General features: G+C 39.2%; 1 protein-coding gene across 2 annotated transcripts in view; it reads right to left on the bottom strand.

Moving 5' to 3' along the window:
- Nucleotides 1–24,422, bottom strand: part of cntnap5a (contactin associated protein family member 5a) — a 77,165-nt gene that overhangs the window by 2,205 nt on the left and 50,538 nt on the right. The window contains exons 13-24 of one of the 2 annotated variants that reach the window (XM_038721288.1): nucleotides 23,326–23,526; nucleotides 20,910–20,990; nucleotides 19,213–19,369; nucleotides 18,015–18,142; nucleotides 16,033–16,203; nucleotides 14,633–14,851; nucleotides 10,449–10,688; nucleotides 8,253–8,480; nucleotides 5,328–5,461; nucleotides 3,699–3,786; nucleotides 3,289–3,489; nucleotides 1,927–2,001 (exon numbers count right to left, since the gene is read on the bottom strand). In XM_038721288.1, the coding sequence (XP_038577216.1) occupies nucleotides 1,927–2,001; nucleotides 3,289–3,489; nucleotides 3,699–3,786; nucleotides 5,328–5,461; nucleotides 8,253–8,480; nucleotides 10,449–10,688; nucleotides 14,633–14,851; nucleotides 16,033–16,203; nucleotides 18,015–18,142; nucleotides 19,213–19,369; nucleotides 20,910–20,990; nucleotides 23,326–23,526 (1,923 nt within the window). The remainder of the gene's footprint in view (nucleotides 1–1,926; nucleotides 2,002–3,288; nucleotides 3,490–3,698; nucleotides 3,787–5,327; nucleotides 5,462–8,252; nucleotides 8,481–10,448; nucleotides 10,689–14,632; nucleotides 14,852–16,032; nucleotides 16,204–18,014; nucleotides 18,143–19,212; nucleotides 19,370–20,909; nucleotides 20,991–23,325; nucleotides 23,527–24,422) is intronic. The other variant, XM_038721289.1, reaches the window with a different exon arrangement.

Raw genomic sequence — 24,422 nt, 5'->3', positions numbered from 1 at the left:
ACACAATAAAAAGCCCACTGACAATGCTTTCAACCAGGGCAGTCCCCATGAGGTTTCTTCTGATCCTGATCTAAATTGGTTAAAGTAATGTCCATTTGCTTTGAATCAGTTGTCAGACTTTAATTGTGCACAATGCTGTGCCTACACCACACGCTCAATTTTCAGAATACAGCCACCTAATATTAGTGCCGTGTTTAAGGACATAGAAATCATTAAATCAGTGTCTTGTATTTTAATAATAATGAGAAGCACAATTGGCAGTTATTTCACCACTGTAATTTAAATGTAAATGTAAATAGTGGTTTGTTTACGCTAACAATGTAATTGCAGTCTCATTGATTGTTTTTTGTTTGCCAGCATTCAAGTGTTTAAGTATTCTATTTAGGATGATTTACAGCAAACATAGAAGTGATACATATATCTAATGTTTGGTATAAAAAACACCAACATTGTTTCAGAAGTAGAGTTAAAATCATGATATTAACAAGGGTAACATGTAGGAAAGTACAGCATTAAATAAATATCTAATCACATATTTGTATAATCTAAACAAGAAATGATCATTGAGTACTTTGCTCTGCTTCAGAATCAGAATTTGTTATTGTAGGACTGGATCATTTGATAATGCATCACTGTTACAAAATACACAATGTTCTAACTGTATACATACATACATCTTGTAATGCACATCACAAATGTTGAGCACAACACAATAAAGTTGATTAAGATCCACATTATTTTGCTGGTTTAATCTGAAGCACATGCAAGCATATAATCAATAAGTCCAGGAATGAAACGCCTTTTTAGAGGTGATTTTGATAAATTTAAAAAATGCCTTCATCTAATCCTTGATCCCAAAGGAAAAGCCTGACATTATGAAATATGCTTATTCCTTTTGTTGTTAGATTAGAGGATTAGAAGACCACGCTCAATATTGTAAATATGGGGGAGCGGTGACTTCTTGTAGTTTCCGCTGGTTGCCGGGCAACTGGTCCCAGCCAAGATATAGTTTTGCACAAAACCTCCATAAAATGGAAAAAGTAGGTTTTTACACTTTGGTTAAATTAAACAAACAAGATACACTGTTAATAAGACATGTTAATTAGGGTGCTTTAGAGGTGCTGGAAGGTGTGTTATGTTACATTTGGACAGAGCCAGGCTAGCTGTTTCCCACTGCCTCACGTCTTCATGCTAAGCTAAGCTAAGCTAACGATCATCTCATCTAACTCCCAGTAAGAAAGCGAATAAGCACGATTTCCAAAAAAAACAAACCATTGCTTTTATCTAAAACATGATGTTGCAAAAACTGTATCTACTCATAATATCACAACATTCATATGTGACAATGTCTTAAAGCAGCAAATGTGAAATTCAAGTTATTTATTGTGTTTTGACAAAAGTTGCAGCATGTGTTGATACAATACAAACTAAGTTTTGCGCAGACTTCAGTTCATTAGTTGGTTCTATTTTTAACCCCAAACTCTCCCATAAAGCAATTATCCCTTCAACTAACTATACTATAACATTTGGTTTTAGAGCTACAGTGTTTTACCCAATATGTCGAAATATTCCTTTAAATAATTTTATTGGTCTCATACTGATCTTGCAGATCAGCTCGGGGCATCTCTATGTCAATCAACAACAATACAGTTCAAGTGTGAGGAGAAGTCAAATGCATAAATGTTCCGACGTCACAGAGACATCCTTTAACATAATCATCTTCAACGTAAATTCAATTTTAAACAAAACAGCAAGTGGCAGTAATGAAAATGAGCTTGAGCTAAAACTGACTTATCTAGAGACCAGAAAAAAAAAAGAAATTGGGGGCGGATGCAAATGGAGAGAAAGACAAATAACAAATAGCTGGGTCTCATTTTCAATTAACCAAAGACAAATAAACCAGCACAGAAGAGAGAAAAAACAGACCTGCTATTACAGCCAAATCCTTCTGGGTGCCATTACCATGCTGCTCCTTATCTTTATTTGCTGTTACAGTTTGATCTAGAGAAGCAGAGACGAGAAACAGACACATTCATTAATGTCTCATCATCATGATCATACAGGAGATGTATGTCTGCCAGTAGGATATCTTGAAATGCAGGTTGTCATCTTTACATGTGAAGGGTAGTTTGTTACACCTCACTGCCTGGCTCTAGAATTTCACAGAATTATATCACACGATAACCAAATTAGTTTCAGTTTCACTTATCTCTGACTCTCCGTATAAGCGACAACGTCTGTCCAACGTATTTCTCTATACTACAACTCTCTGGTTGTTTAAATGACTTTTAAATGTCAAGTGTCATCTTTTATCGTTTTACATAATTTTTCTGGGACCTTTTCTATCACAGTTTTTATGATGTATATTTACATATGTTGCGGCAATATGACATTGGCAAGATGTAAGAAGCTCCCACAACTTGTCCATCCTATGAGAGTCACTGGCACTGCTTCAAAATGCTTCATGTCAAAACATTAGCTGCTGCAGCTTATTAAAAAGCTCGAACCACAACTGTGAGCTTCATTATACTGCATCCGTTCACACAAAACACAAATAATTGGAAAAAACCCCAACAGATTTTAAATGTAATGGTAAGGTTTAAGAGGCTGGAAAACAGCCTGGGGCCTGAACCACAAAAGAAAATGAGTGGGCTAGCAGCTGTTTTTGAGGCTTAACTCACTTTTAATTCTGGCTTAATTCACTTCTAACTGGGACAGATCAATGTAGTACTCATGCTGCATAAAGCTAACCTGCTCAAAAGGTGGTACAGCGGTACAGATAATAATAATAATAATAATAATCTTTATTTGTAGAGCACTTTTCAAAAACAAGTTACAAAGTGCTTTAACAAGTGTAATGTCAATCAGATGTCAATCAGACGTTAAAGGACATGACAATATGCAATGCCGTGAGTTCAGTTTCAATGCAGCCATCCCCACACTTGGTGCAGAGGAAAAGGCAGAAAAATTAATTGGATCTGCAACGATGTATTTTTTTTGTCAATCAATTTTTGTTTTATCGTTAAGTCTAATTCTAACTCATTCATTTTAGAGATGTTTAATATAGTGATATTTTTGCCTAATGCATAGCTGGAACGATGCAGACAACCAATCACTGATTGACAGTTTCAAACACAAACATTCAAATGTTTGTGTAACAGTTACCAGCTAATGCGGTTCTCACTGTTTGTTGCTTTACATGTAGCTAAACCGGGAAACAACTATTTAGTGGTGCTGTGCATGGTCGAGATGCACATAAATACACAGCAGTGTGTGACAGTTTGTTACCTTGCAGTATGTGCGAGGTGGACTCTGCCAGTGCTCCACAATTTGATTGGACCAATGGACCACGAATAGTGACCAGTGAACTTCCTCGATTTGTCAGCGCTGCCTTTAGCGGTGCCACATGATTGAACTGGACCGAGGAGAGGCAGCCAATGAAACCTTTAGATGCTGCTTGCATTACTTCCTCATTGAAGTTCTCCATCCCTACAGAGATACAGTCGATTAGAGAAAAGATATGTTGTTACTGATGGGCACATGTTTGATTTTTTTTTGAATTACATTAATTTCTGAACAACCAAGTCAAGACTGACAAAAAAATGGTGACAGGAAATGGTGACTGGTTAGAACAAAAGAGTGCAGGCAAACAATAGAGGGCGCAGATGCAATTTTCTAAACACCATGGGAGGACTTACTGGTGACTTTGCCCAATGTCAAGGATCTGATTAAGATCAGCTCTGCATCAGATGACAGTGTGTACTTTGTGTGGATGTCCTGGTCGATCTGGTTGAGTGGAGAGAAATCAAATAACAAGCTGATTACAAGAAATCTAAACCGAGGTAACACCAGCAGCAGCAGCAGGCAGCACATTTCAATACATTATAGATTGAGAATTGTGTTCTCTACAGCTTCACACAAAACCATATCCGCCCACAGATAGCTTTAAAGTGGTTTAGACCTTTCACTTCTGCACTATGATGCTGACTCAGTTGCATCACTTAACTTGATGACCTGCAATAAAACACTGCAGGATTTTGATGACGTCCATTGCCGTTTATAAAATGCCTACAGTGGTCCATCTACAGACCAGCTGATGACCCAGCTAAAAATAGATTTCATTGCAGTGGAAAATTGATTTTTAACACCATCTATCTGTTTTTAAGTGTTTGGATAGAAAATATAATTCTAGTTCTTTGCTGATATGATGAGTTGTGTTATTGTACAGAAGTAGATTAGTAACCTCTGCCAAGGAGGTTATGTTTTCAGTGGCGTTTGTTTGTGTATCTATCTGACTTTCAGCATGATTATGGAAAAACTACTGGCCTGATTTTCATGAAACCTAGTGGCAATTTATAGCATGGGCCAAGGAAGAACCCATTGCATTTTGGAGCAGATCCGAATCACAGGGTGGAAACACAAATTGTTTTTCACTGTCATTAACATAGGTTGGTAGGTCAGTTGTGAGCTGAGATGACGAGGCTTCAGCTACTCAGCTACTCAGCTACTCAGCTAGGCTTAACCATTTTCTAATAGTTTTGGAAATATATCCAGACATACATGGTGGTTGCGCTTGCAGATTCAAAATAATATTTACTCCACTTCCACATCTAACAGTTCGTCTTATCTTATCAGTTTGCTCAGTTGTTATCACATGTAGAAAGTGTGGAACTTTGGAGAAACTTTTTTTTTGTGCAGAGCAAATTCCATCTGCTCATGAAGACTGTTATATGAGAGTGAAAGCTCTGCAAAAAGCTAGTAAGTGGACCGTGAGAAATATTATAATATATATTTTGTCAAACTATGAATTCAAAGGTCAAGAATTAACTTCCATTCGAGTGGTTTTGAGATGTTTGCCTACCCAGGAGGCGTTGATGTTGGTGATTTTTGGGTCAAAAGATGTGTAGATGATTAGCTCTGCATCTTAGTTAGATTTTGTTTGCTTGCTGTTTATCTATTTTTTTTTGTTGTTTGGCTGACTCAAACTATTTTGCATTGGAAAAATTACAATTTGGGGAAAGCACATTGCCATCCAGAAACAGTGCCAGGTTAGGGAAACAATCGCATGACACTTCACATGCTGCATTTATTGGCCAGTGGCTGGGAACCCATCTGCAGCCGCTCTGCTTGGCTGTGCTGGTTGAAGCTGTGACTGTGGATATGGTCATTAATCTCCGGCTGCATCCAAAGGCCATAGTTAAAATCGCAGCTTCAGTTCGTCTCAATCCCACGCCCACTCGCACTGAGGTCATAATATTGTGAGGTATCGCAACAGAATTTCAGAAAATAATTTCCTTGACCTCTGTTCACACTCATGTACTGCTCACCTGTACATAAAGGTTTTTTCCCACTCGATGGATTCGAATTCGATGGAGTCGTCCGTCTGCCAGGTTACCGAGGGCAGGACTGAACACGTCTGGACTCCTATCTGTCTGAAGGTGATACCAGATCTGCAGACTCCCTGGACACAAAGCATGACAAGACATGTAGCAATCTCACTTTTCTGATGACTGATTCAATATTGTGCTCAATGCAAATATAAAAGCCACAGACTCAAGTCCAGTCCATTTACATGAAAGACATATTTTAATACATCCTACTTTGGCTTCAAGTATGTGTACACTGCTTTATAATGCCAAATAGGAGAAGAGAACACACACATTTACTGAGATGATGTAGCTGCTTATTTATAAATAGACTGCTATATCTAAACTTCTTCAATTGCCTTTTGAGATATTTATCGCATAGCTCTTCGCTCCCACACTGAATAAGTCAATATGTGCTCAGTGTTCCTCCCACACACACAATTGCTGCCAGATCAAAGAGTCAGAAAGATATGCATTGTCAGGTGGAGCTGGGTCAATATTACAATTCCCGGTCTGTTGGTGAAGGGCTTTGTGTTGTGTTTCATTTCAAATCCTAAGTGTGCTCCTATAGATGAAGGTCACTGTGGCCAAGTGTCTCCTCTGCCCTTCAGTGTTTACAGAGACCTGAGGAACATGGATGTGATTTTCTTTTATTGTTTTGCTGAGCGAGGACTGTCAAAGGTCTTTTGAAAAATGTTTCTTTTGAATAAATGAGTGCTTTTATTTTACATATGGATTGGTTTAAGTTTATTGGTATTTTTAAAGATGCAGAGGAGGAGCGGAACCACGGGGGTTAAATCTATTCATTAGCCTATAATATGTTTGCACAAAGTTGCAGAGGCGGCTCTGATTGAAATACTTGATGGCAGCTGTGGCACCAGTAAGATACATATTAACTGCCTGTTCATTGTCAGCCTAATTTTCTGTTCAACCCCTTTCAACATGCCAATAAACTTTCCCAAAAATGTGATTTTGAGGTTTTCAGGCTATTAGGTGTAAGTAGCCCCAAACCCCCTGACTCATCCCGTTTTTCAAACAGGCATTTCTGCACATGTCCTTTCAAGTGGTTCTTTTTGGCAGTAAAAAGAAACTACTCTGGTAACTGGAGTGCAATGGGATTATGACTCAATCTTTGCTATTTAAGTGGATAACATTTTTTTCTGCCTAAAAAGGATGATCTGTGTGAGCTTCAGGTGAACTCTGGTGTATTTATGCAAGGTCATTTGGTAACCATGGGAACACATTTGTGTCAGCCTGTGAGTGCGGGGATTTTTCCTGAGTATAAGACAACGAACAGGGGTTTAACAGAAAACAGAAGTGTGTTGCAAGGGCGCAGAATTGATTACAGCTTGAGGGGGTTAGCGAGGGGGGGACAACAAACATGGATCAATGTAACATTACATTGCATATTGCACATGTGAAGCTGTCTCTAAACATGGATCTGGCTGGGAATAAGTTAATTTATTGAGGCGGTAAATACAGTCTTGTTCCTTTTAAAAAAAATCTTATTCTTGATGGGTAGAATATCTTTGAAGTATATATTTTCAATGACATTTATTCAGAAATTATTTACTGGGGGGAACAACTTTGTGTTTTTCACACTTCGGGGTCAGCATCCACGTTGTGTTGAGCTTGTGTCCAACTCCACAACCCCAAGTCCTGTTCTGGTCCTAATGCTTGTAATAAGTCAGTAGGGACAGTTAGAAATAGAAGGGCAACAATATTTTAGTAAACCATACTACGGGTGTGACAGCATCTTTAAGGCCAGGTCTCATCAGAAAATGGCACAGCAAAATTAATCAGTGCATCTAGAGAGTCAGACAGAGGAGGTTACATTAAACTGGATGGTGTCACACAGCAAATAAGATAGAATGGCTTCCTCCATTTGAGATTCCGCTACTTCCTGTTTCCTCAAAGATCAGCACAGTAAAAAAATGCAGATGTGATTATTATAATAATAATAATAATAATAATAATAATAATAATTCTCCATTTCTGTGATAAAGGCTAAATATCACATTCAAAGACGTTTTTAATCATTTCTCAATGCCATAATTTATTACTGTGTTTCTTTGATATGTATGTATTAATGTAACTGCTCCGTATTTGTAAAGCGCTGTTACACTACATTGCATTCACCATTCACATGCATACATACAGTGCTCAAACAGAAACGTACATTCACACACTGGTAGAACTAAACTACCTAAACTCCATAATACAAACTTACGTTCCTCCTCGGCCACTACGCTTCTCCAAAGAACGCCGCCTGGCTCTGCCATCACTTCACACAAAGCAATCCTAGTCCCGGCTGTTCTCATTCACGTGACACCACGATGGTGGAACGAGCTACCACATATCATCAGAGCAGGGGCGTCCCTCTCTAACTTCAAGAAGCTCTTGAAAACTCATCTCTTCCGAGAACACTTCGTCTTATAACACCTCTAACTCCTAACCTCTAACATGCACTTCCTGTGCTCTTCTTCTTCTATCCCCTTACAATTATCTTGTATTGATTGCACTTTTTTGTATTGATTGCACTTTTTTGCCCTCTTACTTCCTTCCCTAGGTATTTACCCCATTGATGTGATATGTACCATGAGCTCTTACTAGTATTTATTGCTGCTCTTACTAGTATGTATTGTCAGTTGTAGATCTGTATTTGATGCTTTGTTGATACTTGTATGTTGTTTCTCAAATGTAAGTCGTAATGTAATGTAATGTAAGTAAATGTAGAACAGCGAGCAATTCGGGGTTCAATATCATACCCAAGGACACTTTGACATGCACCCTGGCGGAGCAGGGGATTGAACCACCGATGTTTCGATTAACAACAACCCACTCTATCTCCTAAACCACAGCTGCCCGCGTAAAACCTCTATGTACCGTTCTTGGCCAGGATGACAGCGATATACTGCTGGTTAAAGGTGCTGACAGTCAGAAGCATGGTGGGCCTCTGGGAGGTGACGAAGCTGAAGGCCACGTCCTCTCTGGCTCTGCTGCTGCTTTCTGTGGAAACACTGGAGGCCTGCGAGCTTCTGTTCTGCATCACTGAGAAGGGCTCCTGGAAGGTGTAGGTCACTGAGGACTCCATGTCGAAGGACACTGACACTTCTGCACACACAGGGACAGGGAAAAAATGGTTTCAGTGCAAGGAGCTCTATTACAACGTTTTCTAAAACAAGATTAAAAGATTAAAGCCCAGCTCATGGCCTCCAGATACTGTAATGTTCATTATGCTGCATAATATAAAAGTGAAAAAACAACACAACCTTATCAAATATAAAAGAATTTAGTTTACCCAATGGGTGTAACAAGAGGGAAGACCATGTTTTGAATGAAAATTTGTCCAAATGCACTGTCTTTCATTAGAGGTGTAGCAGTGTGTGCATGCAAGTACATGGGAACTCTCTGCACAGGTGTATTTACTGTATAACTACTTAAAAAGAGATACGCATTAGTGTTCAACTTGCACAGCAAGTTTGCAGCAAAACATGTTACAATATTTGTGTACTCTGCACACTGGAAACTTTTGTTCCCTGAGCTTTTAAGACCGTCCCTCCTGCTAGGCATGGATGTCCCACCAAAAATGGCACCAAGCCTGAATAAACGTGGTGTTTAGGATTAACTCGAGAAACAAAAGGCCAACCTGCTTGCTTTCTTTCTGTAGCCCACATACTTGGTGGAAGGGAGCAGCTAGCTAATTATGCACACGCACTATTACAAATATGAAGTGAACACACAAAACACTTGCTATATGTTTCTAATATTTTCTATGTGTATTGTTAGGCACCTAAATAACAAAGCAAATTCCTGAATCTATATGGCAATAAAGCTGTTTCTAATTCCTAAAAAAAGCACATTATTAAACTTTATTAGAAAGAAAGAAAACATATGCTGACAGTTAAAACACTCTTTTACTTTATTTGTATTTTATGGTGTTTTATGTCTGTATGTACGTTGGGTGCTCCTTTGCTTTTGTGAAGCACCTTGTTACGTCTCTGCTTTTGAAAGGTGCTATATAAATAAAGTTATTTACTTACTCGTCTGTGTTTTGTTGTGTGAAAAGGCAAAATTCCAAATCAAATACAGAGCTCCTGGAGTTAAAAGGGACTAAGGGAAGGTGGAAGGGATGATAACCGCAGTACGCCAACTTACACCATAAAATCACTCTCTTGTTTCACATTGCTGCAGTAACACATTTACAATGACAGTACTACAGTCTCTGCTTGTTGCTGCATGCCATTACTGGGTGCACTGTTTTTCACAAAAGCACAAATATATTTATACGTTGTATAAATACCAGGAAAAAAAGTGACAGTTTCCTTTGCAAAGAGGCAATGTTCACTGTTTCATCATATGAAGTCAAAACCTCATCATCACAGAGCTTGGAAAATCTGCCATCATCTCATCATGCCATTGGAAGCATTTCTCTTTTTAACTGCACTTTACTCCTGAAATTTCATAAAGTTCGACTCACAGAGAGACATGGATCAAAGCGAGTGTCTCTAACCTGCAGGTGAAATATCTGATAGGCTAACCACAATAACACAAATAACTGTGGTAAGATCTAAGTTGCAATACACCAGAAATACCTTCGAACGGCAGTTGGATTAGCTGTCTCCTGGCAAGAGTGCCACTTTCATATTTAACACACTGAACAGGAGGAAACCGTGTAAATAGTGCATTGTGGTTATCCACATTTGCAGCCAAAATATTCATCTCTTGTCATTCAGAATACGCCTTCAAACTGTCTCTCAATGCCATGTCTACACGGCTGTTTGCACAGACTCCTGCTCTTCTATCTGCACTGGGCGTTGGTGGGTTTCAGTTGAGTTGCCGTCTGTGCTCTGTTCTGTGCTCACATATTGCGGGAGATAATTTGGTCTAATGCATTTTAAATGTTCTTGGAGTCTAGAGTCAGGACAAGTATTAATTGCCTCTTGCATTACTCGCATTTTTATTGATGCGCAGTAATGGAATAACCTTGACAATGATCGATTATTTGTTTGTTGCAATCAACATTAATCTATTAAAAGAATTCCATTAAGTGTGAAGCTTTTGTTGTGGATCAGCGCTCACCTTGGTTACAGGTTGTTCCCCCATATGCGGACTGGGAGCAGTCGCACACGTAGCCGTTGCTCTTCTCGATACACCTCCCCCTGTTGTGGCAGAGGCTACTGGAGCCGCTGCAGTAGCCGGGACAACCAGAGCTCACCCCTGGCGTCATTTTGGCCCTCTCCTCCAGATCAAAGCTCACGCCGTTGATGGTCAGAGTCCTGATGCAGCCCAGGAAGCCCCTCTGCAGGGACGCTGTTCCTCCTGAGGCGAGGACAGTCGTTAGTCACATGAAATGCTTGCAGGCTGTGCTGAGAAGCATCTTTGATGATTTTATAACCATGATTCTCTTTAAGGCTGATGAGGATTTACGACAAACATTTACTTAATTCCAGTGTGCATCTAGGGCAACTGTGTAGGCACTTGAGCATATGAAACCTCATTAAGACTAAATATACAATGCAATTATGGACCAGACGAGTTTCCAGGAGACTGAGGGGTGGGACATTTATCACATTGTTATGCTAATAATTTATGAGAAAAAACATACAAACAGGTGGGTATAATTTCCTAGCATGACCCCGTAAGGCTGATAAATAATACTTGTTAAATCCTGTTCTGTTTCATATGCAGTGAAGCTTTGCCTGTATATAGGCTATTGCAGGCATTTATTATACATTGGGTACATTTTGATGGCAACATCAGGGCCATTTATACTGTTATTACAGCGCTAATATATAATGTGAGGGTGGCTTTCATACTATTTACCAATGCAGCCTGTTGATAGTCTGAGACACAACCACACATATGCCATTTCTCACTACCTGAAAAAGCCAATTTTGTGTTTTCTGGGTTAGCGTTATTATTAATTGATGATACTAGCTGCCGTATCTCACTGAAATTTCATTGTTACGTTAGCTAGCTTTAGCCTGTATGTTGTAAAAACCTTTTTTGAAATACTAAGATGAGAACCACATTTGTATCTCTACTTTACATGCTACAACTGTCAAATGTCCTGTTCACGCTGTACACCGACGACTGCATCCTTGACATGGAGATAACTCTGTTGTGAAGTTTGCGGATGTCACCACCATCATCGGCTGGATTTCAAAAAATGATGAGACTTCATATCGGGAGGAAATTCATAATCTTGGAGAGTGGTGCTCAGAGAAGAACCTACTACTCAATGTCAGCAAAACTAAGGACCTGATCATTGATTTCAGGAAACAGGAGATTCTTGAGGAAGCTTAAGAAGGCCAAATTCCCACGCCAAGTTCTTGTCAGCTTTAGAAAGCATCCTGAATGGAAACATAACAAACTGGCATGGGATGTGCACGGCCCAGGACCAGAGGGCTCTGCAGCGGGTGATTAAAACTGCTCAGAAGATCATTGGTACCCATCTCCCGAGCATCAGTGATATCGGTGAGGTGTGGTGCCTGTGAAGAGCCCAAAGGATACTAAAGGACAGTACCCAACCCAGCCACAGCCTGTTCACCCTGCTGCCTTCTGGGAAGAGATGTAGAAGTTTCTGCTGCTGCACCACCAGACTGCAGAGCAGCTTTTCCCCCATGCTATCAGACTCTTAAACTTTAATTCATCCTCAGCACTGCTCCAATGATCATTGAATATTGTTTATTTCTGTTTCCTCTTTTATTAATTGCTTCTGTATTAATGTATATTGTCTGCTATGTAGCAGAAGGGAGTTACAAAGCTCAATTTCATTATATATCCTGTTATTTTGTGATAATAAATGTACCTACCTACTTACCTATATAAGCTAAACGTGTTTTCTGTCCCAGAACTGCATTTATCCTCGGTTGTTTGTGGAAAGTGGAAACTGTCTATGTCTGTTCATGTTGACTATCAGAATGAAGGCATTTAATATGGCTTGGGGTTGCACCCTTCTAGTGTAATTGCAGTGTAATTATACAGAAACATTATATAGTAAAGAGCAACTTCTGTTACACGATGTATCTGTCACTGTTTGCTAAAATCTATAAAAATGAAAGGAGCTTCTGAATAAATAATTAACAGCCGTACTGGGTTACATTATATAGTGTAGAGCTACTGTATATTTAAACATTTTTACAGTAATGATCCTATATGTATTAGGTGAGAAATTCAACATTCATTCAGCGTAGTGCACTCCAATATCCCGCTATCTATCACAAGACAAACAAGCTAAATCTGTCTTCTGTCAAATTCAATTCAATTCAATTCAATTCAATTTTATTTATATAGCGCCAAATCACAACAACAGTTATCTCACAGCGCTTTTCATAAAAGAGCAGGTCTAGACCGTACTCTATGATGCTATTTACAGAAGCCCAACAGTTCCCACCAAGAGCAAGCACTAGGCGACAGAGGCAAGGCTCAGGGTGGGCGGCCATCTGCCTCGACCGGTTGGGGTGAAGGAGAGAGAGGGAGAGAGAGAGAGAGAGAGAGAGAGAGCGAGAGAGACAGAGAGAGAGGGAGAGGGAGAGGGCAGGAGAGGAACAGAGAGAAAAAGAGAGGGATGGAAGGAGAGAGAGGGGAGGGAAGCAGCCTACACAATATACACACACAGAGGTACACACAGTGAAGGTAATGTTGCTACAGACTAAACGAAAAACGGTACAGATATTTATAATAGTGTTAATGATAACAATCGTAATGTTAATGATTATAATAACAATAATAATAATAGGACTAGCAACAATAAAGCAAAGCAAATAGTGCTCTATTTAACAATCTGTTAAACATTTTAGGTAAAATATAATAATAATACGTAAGCAAAATTACATAATGGTATTTTGTTTGTTTCAATGAATATATTGTATGTACCTGTAGATATTATTTCTATAGTGTGAACCTTTACTGACCAGGTTCCGTATATGAACTGTGCACTTTGGCAATGAAAGATTTCTGTTTTAAAATAAAAACCCAGTAAAACACTGTTTTTTAATTTTCCCACTTCCTATTTTGTAAAATGTTAGTCATTTTTATTATCTACTGTTCCAAACTAGCAATCTAGTTTTGATTAGTTTTCTGGCAGAATGGATGCGTACTTTCATAAAGTGACACCTTTGTACCTTCTTATGAAAACAATTAAATCTTCATCTAATGACAAGTTCTTCTAAGGTCCACAGACGATTATTGCTTCCATTTGTCATTTCACTCTGATAAATTATTTCTTAAAGTAAATGATCCATGAAGTGCATGAACTGAGGCCTAAAATGGAGAACACATGAAAAAAAAAGGTGTCTCTGTCTCCTCCAAAGGGCTGGTGTATTATTAAGGAGACACATTAAAATGTCAGAGGGGGAAAGGCTTCTGGAGAAATGCGAGATGAGATAGAGAGCAGCCATGCTCCTGAACCAGAGCAGTAATGAAATAATAATTAAATACATTAGTTCTTCACAGTAGCTTACAGGACAGGTTTGCATTCTTTCAAGTCTATATTTATACAATACTCACAGGTCAAATATACTTTTAAAGAGTTATTGTTAGCTGTTATCACTTCTCCTTTCCATTATGGCTGTGAAGGGACACCTTCTCAGTGTGAATACATTGTAAGAGATAGAGGACAAAACCCACAGTCCTTGTAAAGATGCATTCAAGTTCAGCTAAAACCAAATCAAGTATCTTTGTCCTGGTAGTTGTGAAACAAAGGAGGAACATGAAGAGGAAAATCAGTACTAAAAAAATGTCAGAAGATACCCACTTGATTTGGAAACCTCATGTTAGATTCAGCTGTACTTTAGTATAGGTATTTTGCTTATTATTTTCTTATTAATCATATAAACTTTATACGTGATGAATGGCTTCAGTATAACGAGTCTTTTACCAGTACAGAGGTTTTCTTTTGGTCCTTGATCATGAAACGATCTGCAGGCCAAGCTCAAACTTGAGACTTTTATCCGTTTAAAAGATTTTAAACTTTTATTAAAAATTTAATTGGTTACTGCTAGCTGCAGATGATTTAATTAACTAACAAACACATGGATAAATATTGCTGGCTTGTTAATGCACTATTATATAATGAATTTTTTGTTCTACCCATTGCTGCTGTGTGGTCTGAAGTTGTTGTTGCTGGGTGTTGGATGCTGCCCTGTGACCCTGTCTTGGCTAGATCTCACTTGTAAAAGAGGTTTAACTCTCCGCTTCCTGCACTGTTTAAATAAAACCCATCCCTGGTGGAGGTTTATTCAATCTGATGGCGAGCCTACCTACAAACAGCTGGCTGCTGAGCCGTAAACGGGGGTGTCCGTCAGCTGGAGCCTCCAGGAAGCGGAGGGGAAGCTGGTCGACCTGCAGGGAGGCCTCCTTCACATTGCGCTCTGCCCTCACGTAGTGCCACTGTCTGTCATTCAGAGGGAGGTGAGACTTCACGGACAGGACCACTGGACCGTTTCCCACATCAAAGGAGAAAGTCACCACTGAGGGATCTGGGAGGCCAGTGGGAAATCGTACACACACATGACAGTCAGGTCAGACTGAATGTGATATTAGGTTTTGTATGTGCTTCTCTATCTTCCCTCTCTGATGCAATGTGATACAATGCTGCTGGGAAAAGTTGATGACCTGAATAGATTTATGAGGAGGCTCAGCTGACAGCTCGTCAATATTTCACAACATCTCTGATGCTGCAGTAATACATAGTGGCTCCAAATATTCTGAGAACTCCTCCCCCAGGTTTGTGATGAAAACACCTACAGTATAATAAATAAACTAATCCACTGATACTTAAACTGTCTCTCTGAGGACTGGATATGGACCCTGTTCTTATTAAACATGCTGTCTGGTAAGTAGCTCATGTCCCTTAGTTCTACAGTGTATTTCTTTATTGGTCCTCATGTCAACGAGTGAATCTTTTGTGTAAATCTATCTGATTTGCAGCATTTTTTCCTCCTTTATTACAGTAAATTTTACAAGGTAATTTAATGAACTCCTGCTTCTTTATCCATCTGGTGTAAGGACTTCCAGCCCAGACATTTTGGTCACTCCCCCCTGCGCACAGGGCTGCCAGACAGCCTTTAAAAAGTCAAGTGCCGTGGTATAAAGTGCGAAGATAGATGGATGGGTCAAACAAACACCGGATTTTAATCTCAAAGCTCAACACTGACTTCTTAGTAGTTTTGTTGCATAAACCTCACCAAACTTTTAAGTTATGTCACATTACTGCTTGCGTCTCGTGATGTATAACAACCTAACCAAGTAGTTTCTGAAGGCGTCTCATACAGATGCTAAAGGGTGCCTCGAATGTCTGTAGGAGACGCCGAGGGACATGACAATACATCGGTATTTGACGGCCTGGGAATGAGAAGGGGTTGGGATTTCAGCTTCGCTACATGGGTAGTACGGAAATGCTTTAAATGTCTGCTATGACAGCATGGCATTGCTGTTGACTGTGTCATTAGGATTACATCATGCTGTGCAGACCTGACAGCCTGCTTCTCGGTGAAATTAAACTGTCAACTACAGAACAGCTAGCATTTCCATGTGAGAAAAAAAAACTCTGACAGCTTGTGTGGCTGTGGATGTGTGGCTGTTCTTTCTCACATTCAGTGTGCATGACCTTGTCATGTTCTTTGTGCATGCTGCACTTCTTTTATTCTTGTTGACTCACAGCTGAGCTCCACTCTGATGAAGTTCTTGAGGCCCAGGTTCTCCAGAAACACTCCTGAAGGAGTGCTAGTCTTGAAGTAGAAGGAGATATCAGAGGCGAGCTCTGCCTGTAGGGTGGGGAAGTAGAGGTAGGAGGACTCCTGGTAGAAAGATGCTGCATTCCATATAGATTCTGAAAGAAAAAAAAGAAAGGAAAGAGGAAAATAAAGTGGAGGTAGGAGGGAAAGTCCAAAATAAGGTCTCATTTGTCTAAATTGTCTGCCTCACTTGCATCCTTTCCTCACATGTACACTGACAAAACACAATAGAGAAGGGATTTAATGAATTCTGACATCTGATCTGTCACCAATGTTTCAATGTTGACTTCTGGTAGGAAACAGGAAGCAAACTGCAATATATGGTGTCAAAATTCACACACTTTGTGCACCCAACAGACTGTTCATAAGAGGTTTTGCATTAGTATAACAATCCCTAACAGGTGATGCTTCCTTTTCCACTGAAGGAGCATATACATAAGTCATGGAATTGCAAGAGGTCCATTGTTAGGAAAACATCAAAATAGATAACAGTTTTAAGCATTTGAAGTGTTAAAAACAATGGTAATGCATTTGTGGTGAGTCTTTGTGCTTCACATTGAATGATAATTTCCACCAGGTGACAGTTTTTCAATGAGCTTTTTTATCGAAACGCATAAAACATTTAAACAAATTTTGTTAGGAGAGCTCATTGCCATGGGATGCTATGGTACCAGGGTTAAATGATGTCAAAAACACCATTAAAAATTATAAAAGTAAATCAGTTTCTCTGTTACTATGTCTGAGATTTTTTTTTTTATTGAAGCAGCAAAGGACTCTTTCAAGGTACTGTCTTTAGTTTTGCAGCATTATTAGAAACTTAACACAAATTACCTAAGCTATTTCTACTGACACGCAGAAGTGGAAACAAGAAACATTTATTAGAAGGATTATCCCCTTGAGAAGAATGATTACATTTTTATGTGGGACTTTAACACAAACATACAGAGAATACAGTACATAAAGTAAAACACAAACACTCACACCCACACAGACAAAAGCCACCCCAGGCCTAGCCACTCCTACACCCACTGATTCAATGGAAATACACACAGTAAATGTGTACATACCCATACATGTATTTCCATGTACCTACATGTTAGAGCTAAATATCTCAGTATAATTAGAAGCAGGAGCAGGATGTCTGAAGATAAGTAAGAAGAGATGCCTTAAAGAAATGAAAGGAGGTAATAGAAGTGAAGTGGGCAGATTGTTACAATCAGATGGAGCTTGAACTTTAATAATTTCTTTAGAAATTCCAGGAACAAAGATAAAGTCAATGTTCATACATTTATTATCGTCCAGATTATAAATGTCTCAATGTTTAGTGTCAGACAGAAACCTAAAATAGGTCAAATCATAGGTACAGTTTATTGGTCCTGGAAATATTCTGCACAATATTAATTCTAGACATACTTCAGCCTGACATATTTGATGTCTTTAGGAAACGATGGTATCTCCACTTTAAAATAAAATCATGGGGGTTTGGACTCATATTTGACTGCAAATGGGCTACTAAAAATTCCCTGTCCTGTGTCCACAGCTCACTTTGGGACATGAAGCTGTAAATGTCTACAATCTCTTTCATGTCCCATTGCCGCTGTCCAGCTTCTCCCCCCGTGTTTCCTCACATTTTGGCACCCCTGCCTGGAAGCACACCATGAGTTTGTAAAGAGGGACCCACTGGTAGTTCTAGCTGATTTTAAGAGGTTAAAGTCCACACAGCCAGGTGTTCGACATGTAACAGAACAGGTGAGGTATATACCTCTCTATCCATGGATAAACAAAACAGGCATAAAGACTTCATCTGAGCATGGTTTGTTTCTGATCAGCACTAAGCCTCTAAATCAAGGGCTCCATCTGCAACCAAATCTGGCACAGTAGCTTCAACACTGAGGTGATCACCTACTGTCTCCATAACAACGCAGAGGTCCTATGTGGTAGACGGCCTGTGAGCCCGTTCTGTTGGTGTCTCCAATCACAATCTGGCTCACTGGTAGGTGGTCTTTATAGGAGAGGATTCCTGTGTCATTAGCCCTGTGACACACAAAAAAGAAATAAATAAATGGTAACACAGAGCCCTTGAGGCTGGATGCCTTTATGGGGGTCCAGATAAAGGCATCCATTCCTCTGCATTAGCACAGAACGCAGAGTAAACACATTAAAAATACGGCAATCTATCACAATGCAGACAACTGCCTCTGGAAATATGCAAACTGGGCTGAATCGAGAGAAGCTTTGGAGTAGATTAACATAATGTAAACAAAGACATTCAGAAACAAAACTATAATGCAGCCTTTGTTTATTCATTCAGTGCTTAGAAATTCTGATTAGTTTGATCATAACTGTATATTATGTATGAGCTGTAATTAATCATTTCAGAGTAAAAACGTAGGTATATATATATAAAAAAAAATTGATGAACAAATACTGACACAATCGAAAACAGATAATGAGCAAAAATCAGAGTATGTTTATGACACTGTATTCTATACATTAATTTTCAAAACACTGCATATATACCCACTTTTACTGTACTTATGTACTGTACTTATGACTAACTAGTCAATTCAGTGGGTGTTCAACAAAAGCAGCAAGAGCAGCTCAAAGTCCAGAATCTGTTTAGTGTTTTTCTTCTGTATCTATCTGCATCTACTGAATATCAGGGTGGTAGTTTATGGATATACCACAGAGCAATTCTGAAAGATCAGTGATGTTAATTATTTGTTTTTATGTTTGGTCTATTTCTTTCTTATTTTTCATGTTTGTTAATTATGCATATTTGGAAACTCATATTTAAGTAGGATGGGGATCCTAGAAGTGTGGGTTAGACATACATTTGGTAATACACAGTTGCCAGTGTATTAGGTACACCTAGCTACAGTAAATCTAATGCAGTCTTATACAACAGTACTGCAATAAATTTTTTAAACTAAATGTTCAGTTTTTGTTGAAACTATTTTGAGAGGTGTTTGTGTTAAGCCTACCCTCGCTAATACAAAAGGCAAATTAATATAAACCTCTCTTTTAATAAAAATATGTTGCAAAAAAAATGGAATACAAATATTGTTTCAGGACTACAAATGCCAGTATATGTGTGTATTTACCATGCGTCTGTATCAGAGTCACAGTTGCAGAAGTAGTTCATGTCGATGCAGTTCCCCTCCAGGCTGCAGGAGCACTGCTGAACTCCAGACAAGAAGCCTCCCCAGTAGCTTCGTCTCTCTCCTTCCCGGTCCAGCCACCAGGACAGCGGACTGCCATCTGCAGCAACACACCAGATAGTCAGCGACCACTGCAGCAGCCCGATGCCTGCCCGGTCCCAGAGCTCAAGCTCAAGTAGGTCAAGGTCATGGGTTATATTTGGAAGATTGCATTGTTTTTGCTTCACTGGCTTTATCTTAGAATTCAAAAAGTAAGTACACATATATATGGAAGTGCATTGAAAAAAAAGAAAGATTAACAAATACACCAAACGAAAATGAAAGATTTATTAGATAAGCATGCTTCAGAAATCCTGTTCTGTCAGAGACAGCTGTGCTGAGAGGCTTACATAACGTGAGGCATTTCGATCACAAAATAAAGAAAAACACAGGTTTCAGATAATAAACATTTTGGTCATAAGTCAGTAGATTAAGTGTTCAAACACTGGGAAAGACAAAACTATTACTAGATGTCACTCCATACACACATAAGCACACACGTTTAGACTTGTAGACGGTTTTATATGTCCTGTTTTTTAAAAACCCAAATCTGTTTTATCAACTAACCTCTATTTAATTTAGTGTATTTATCTTGGAAAGCTTTTTGCGGAAAGGTCTCTGTATAAGCCTTCAGCTTCTAGCACATGTCTTATATGTATGTATTTGTTTATTTGTGTATTTAATAGGGACCATTCAGATAAACACTGCTACATACAAATAAGCAATATAACATATGTAACATATATAGGACATCTAATTTGCAGCCCCCGTCCCTGGTTAGATTTGAAATATAATGAGAAGGGATAGAAAGTCAATTTCAGGACAAACTGATTAAAAGAAATGGGGGAGAGAAAAGAATTAACTATTAAAAAACAAAACAATTCGCAAAAGAGATTTGGTTACAGAGCTTCCAAGTCAGGCAGTTCATTTCTGATACTTCTCTTCAATTTAGACCTACCTATTTTCTTATGAATTGTGCATAATTGTCTTCACTGCATGAATTTATTTGTTTTGATTCTCTCCTGACATTTTATGATGCATTGTCTGTGAGTGTCAATGAGGCTACAGCGAAGCCATAAAGGCAGGCACAATTCATTACTTCCACTGTGAGGTTAAGTGGACCAGCTTCAATCATCTGTCACACAACATGACCCTGCATTGGAGATGAGGCCATGCGAGCGAGGAAAAGCCCATTAAGCTACATGTCACAATACATAATCAAGTGTCACGCTTATGCTGTGCTTTCTTTCTCCCCAGCATACCTTATAGCTGCATTAGGCAATGTTTTTTTTTTAATCTATGGATACACATATTATATTGTTATTATTATCTAAGACACCAAGTGGGTTTGAGAGTGCAAAGAATGTTTGGTCAATGATGTCAGTCCACCCTGTGAAATTCTGCTCTTGTATAGATAACACTTAAACCCAAAAAGAATCTGATGTCTGCAATCTGACCAAAAATGGAAAGACAAAGGTTACTTGTATGCAGTGCTGGAACACAGACAGGATAAGAAATAATGTGGGCTAGATGAACAGTAGCCAACCAGTCAACATTTGCATTTCAAAGGTTAAAATTATTCTACACTTTATTATCTTTACCCTCTCTCCCTGTCATGGCACTCATTGCAGTCATCCGTTTCCACCCTGTTCTGCGGCTTGTTTTAAAACACTTTCCAGACCCTGAACAGGTACAGATAAGAAAAGGCAACAATCAATACTTCCTGAAGGAAAGGTGAGTCCCACTCTCCCTCAAATTGGCTAGATATTGACAGGACTTGTTCACAGCAGCAAAGCTCTCCTTTACTGGAATGACTGGAAATGAACATTTTGACAACCAGTGAAAAAGGCCCCACAAGCAGCCGCTCGAGTCTGCAATGTTCATTACAGCCACAATACAAAAGAAATGTGATGCTAGAATACTTAGACAGTCCAATTTGAATGGTACTAAACAACTGTATTTAAACTCTCTAGGAACTAGAGCTTGTTATCATTGAAAATTGATTTTGCATCAATCTCAAACAAGTAACAGCGTGAATGGAGCACCACAGTACAAGTGCTTTCGTTAATAAAACAAAAACAAACAAACAAAAAAAACAAGACACGTCTGAACAGCGACTGGCTGAATAGGCCAACATCATCATTCTGAGGCCCCATCTGTAGCTGAGATATACAAGATTGAAAAAGAATTGTCTTCTAAACTAAATGTAAAATTGGGCTTTGTGAATCAGTATGAATCACAAACAACCACACCGGTCAGGTGGATAAAGATGAGCATGTTGTAGGCTTTAATGAAGGTTTTCTAAATGCCAAGTTGCCTCATCCAATATACCCAAACAAAGAAATACCTAAACAAATAACAACTGTGAAAAAAAGGATCGCTGGAGACAAATAAGAATGTGAAAATAACAAGCAGGACTGAAGAAGAGAAGCCGTTAAATTGCTGTTTGTTACTTCACTATCACATTGGCAGTGGTATCATGGTTCCCTCAAAGCAAACTCATTACAGGTATTAAATAAAGAAAAACAACGCAAATCATTACAGACATTAAATGGCTGAACATCTGTGTTTTAAGTGTAGACTGAAGACTGACGGGAAAGATGGCAAAGAGGGGACATTTCACACAGCTAAACTTCACAAATGGAGGTGAACTTCAGAACTTCTTGGCACATGCCTGGCTCTATAATCCCAGTGGGCTGCCTCGAACAGCTGCGGTTGTTGTTTTTTTCCCCTGTAAATTAGCATACGTGCAATTTTGTCCAATAATTAATTTGAATAAGCTGTAAAGTATGTTTGTTGTCAAGAGTAATATTGTTTGTGTCGACATGCTCAGCAAAGTGAAGCGCAAAGACAGGTTTCACCTTCTTCCACAGGAGATGTCTAGGCTCAAACAACAAAGGCAACCATCAAAAAATTCAGACTGTTTCTGAAAGTGTTCATGCATCTATAAAATAGCCAGTTTTCTGTCTCTCTTTGATGTCTGGTGTGATAATGAACTTGTTTGTTTGCACATGCATGGCACCGGGGGAATGGCGGAATCTGGGACTTCATGAATGTTTCATGTTTTAAGAGCAAATGTTTGGATGTTTGCGACACCATAGGTGCCAGAACAGTGCAGGATGAATGCACACAAGAAGATTGGAGACCGACTTTCTAGTTATTGTGAAAATATAACAAGAGTGAAGCTGAAGACAGGGTGTTGAAGGGGCAGCAGCTCTCAGTGTGACAAAATGCAGACAGCCTGACTTTCAATTCAGTGTAAAAAGAAACACTCCACAGATGCTGCAAGGTACAGAACATTCAAGACTCACCGTCCACACTAACTTTAGTCCTGTGTGAAAAACCTGGGTCATCTTTTGCCCCCAACACAATATGACGTCACGTCATGTCAGGTGCTGCATTGGCCAATCAACATGAACGCTGTCTTAGCTAACCCTTGAAACGCATTCATCTGTTATTACACTTCCTGTTCGTATTTCATGTCTCACCATTTCCTTCAGCAACACGCCTCCACCAATGCAGACCTTTGCCTTTTTTAATGCAAGTCTCCAAAATAAAAGAACAACACCAAAATCTGTTTCTTCCTTCTCCTCAGTATGTCGGCATCACGGGCAACATGTGGTCAAGCAGCTCACTCACATGATTAACCATGCTAAATCTCAGCTTTTTAAACTGAAATACACTTTCTTTACTAGATCTAATCACGTGTAACCAGGTGTCAATTGTCCAGTTATTTCTTGGTATATACCAAATATATGTAAAAGACTAGCTAATGTAGCCCATCCTATAAAACCCAACTTGACTGTTAGCTTATAAGTCGTAGCAGCTTTCAGTGCAAGACGTTCTCATTTCAATTTCACTGGCTTTCAACCTTTATTCACTGTGTTTTAATCGTGCCACACTCACAATTCAGTTGTTCTCAGAGACATATTTTACAGTTTTTGTTGGCATAAAACAAAGATTCATAAATCCTACAGCTCAGGGCAAGTTTGACATTCAGAGGAAAATAATACTCACCTTTTGTATTAAAGAGATGGGACTTCTTGCAGTTGTAAATCACTTCCTGTTGGCACTGCTCTGACCCTGACACAATTGCACGAAGTTGTTCAGCTGAGGTGCTGTAGTTGAACTTCATGATGTGAGGTTTGCGTAGAGAGGAGCCCTTGACTGTAACTGGAGCTGTGCTGTTGTGTGTCAACACTGTCCACACCTTCTCCTCTAAAAGAAAAATGTTAGTCTGTTAACATGAACCCACTGTAAACACCTTCCCTAAATAAATGTTAGATTGTTAGCATGATCTCATCAGCACTTTGTCCTCTACAAACAAAAAATTGTGTTAAAGGTTATCCTGTTAGCATGATTCCATTTTGCTCACCTTCTAAAAAAAACTGTTAGCCTGAAACCACAGTTCACACCTTTTACTCTCGCTCTAAAAAATAAAATGTGTTAGCCTGAACCTAATGTCCTTATTATGTCCTTTAAACACAAAACTGTTAGATTCCAAATACAAAAACATGTTACTCTGTTAACATACCACCCACACGTCATACAGAAAAGTTGTGATAATCTTTGAAACACTTCACTTTCACCCTTTCCTCTAAATACAAATGTACATACTTTCAGTAGGTTTATTTATATTGTTAGTAGGTTTATTTCCTAGAACAAATGATTGGCTACATAAAATAATTACATCATTTAGCATTTTTAAATTCAGGTGTTACGGCCCTTAGGCCGTGTGTATCTGCCCAGGTCTACTGTCTGTCCTCTGCAGGTCCTGCCCTTCCCCCTCTCAATGTTGCAGCCAGGCGGCTAGTGTGCACACCTGTCCCCAGTTTGCAATCAGCAGGAGCACAGGAGCTGGTATAAGGGGCAGCGAGCAGGCAGACTGAGTGTGGAGAGCGTGGAGAGCAGACTTGGATAGACAGATGGCTTGGAGCGCTGGGTGACACTGCAGTGGTGTGGCTCGAGTCTGAACCTCGTGTTGGGGTTCACTCCCTCAGTGGAGGGAGGGTGGTATTTACCCTTTTAGTTTGCTGGAGTGTTGTCCTAACTGTAACCTGAACTGGGCGCTTCCTCTTTGTCTTTGGGAAGTTGTTTTTGAAATACCTTTTTGA

The sequence above is a fragment of the Micropterus salmoides genome, unplaced genomic scaffold (assembly GCF_014851395.1).
Source record: "Micropterus salmoides isolate LMB-PRFRI ecotype aquatic unplaced genomic scaffold, ASM1485139v1 Ms_hic_scaffold_15, whole genome shotgun sequence".
NCBI lineage: Eukaryota > Metazoa > Chordata > Actinopteri > Centrarchiformes > Centrarchidae > Micropterus > Micropterus salmoides.
This window is presented reverse-complemented; position numbering and strand designations above follow the sequence as displayed.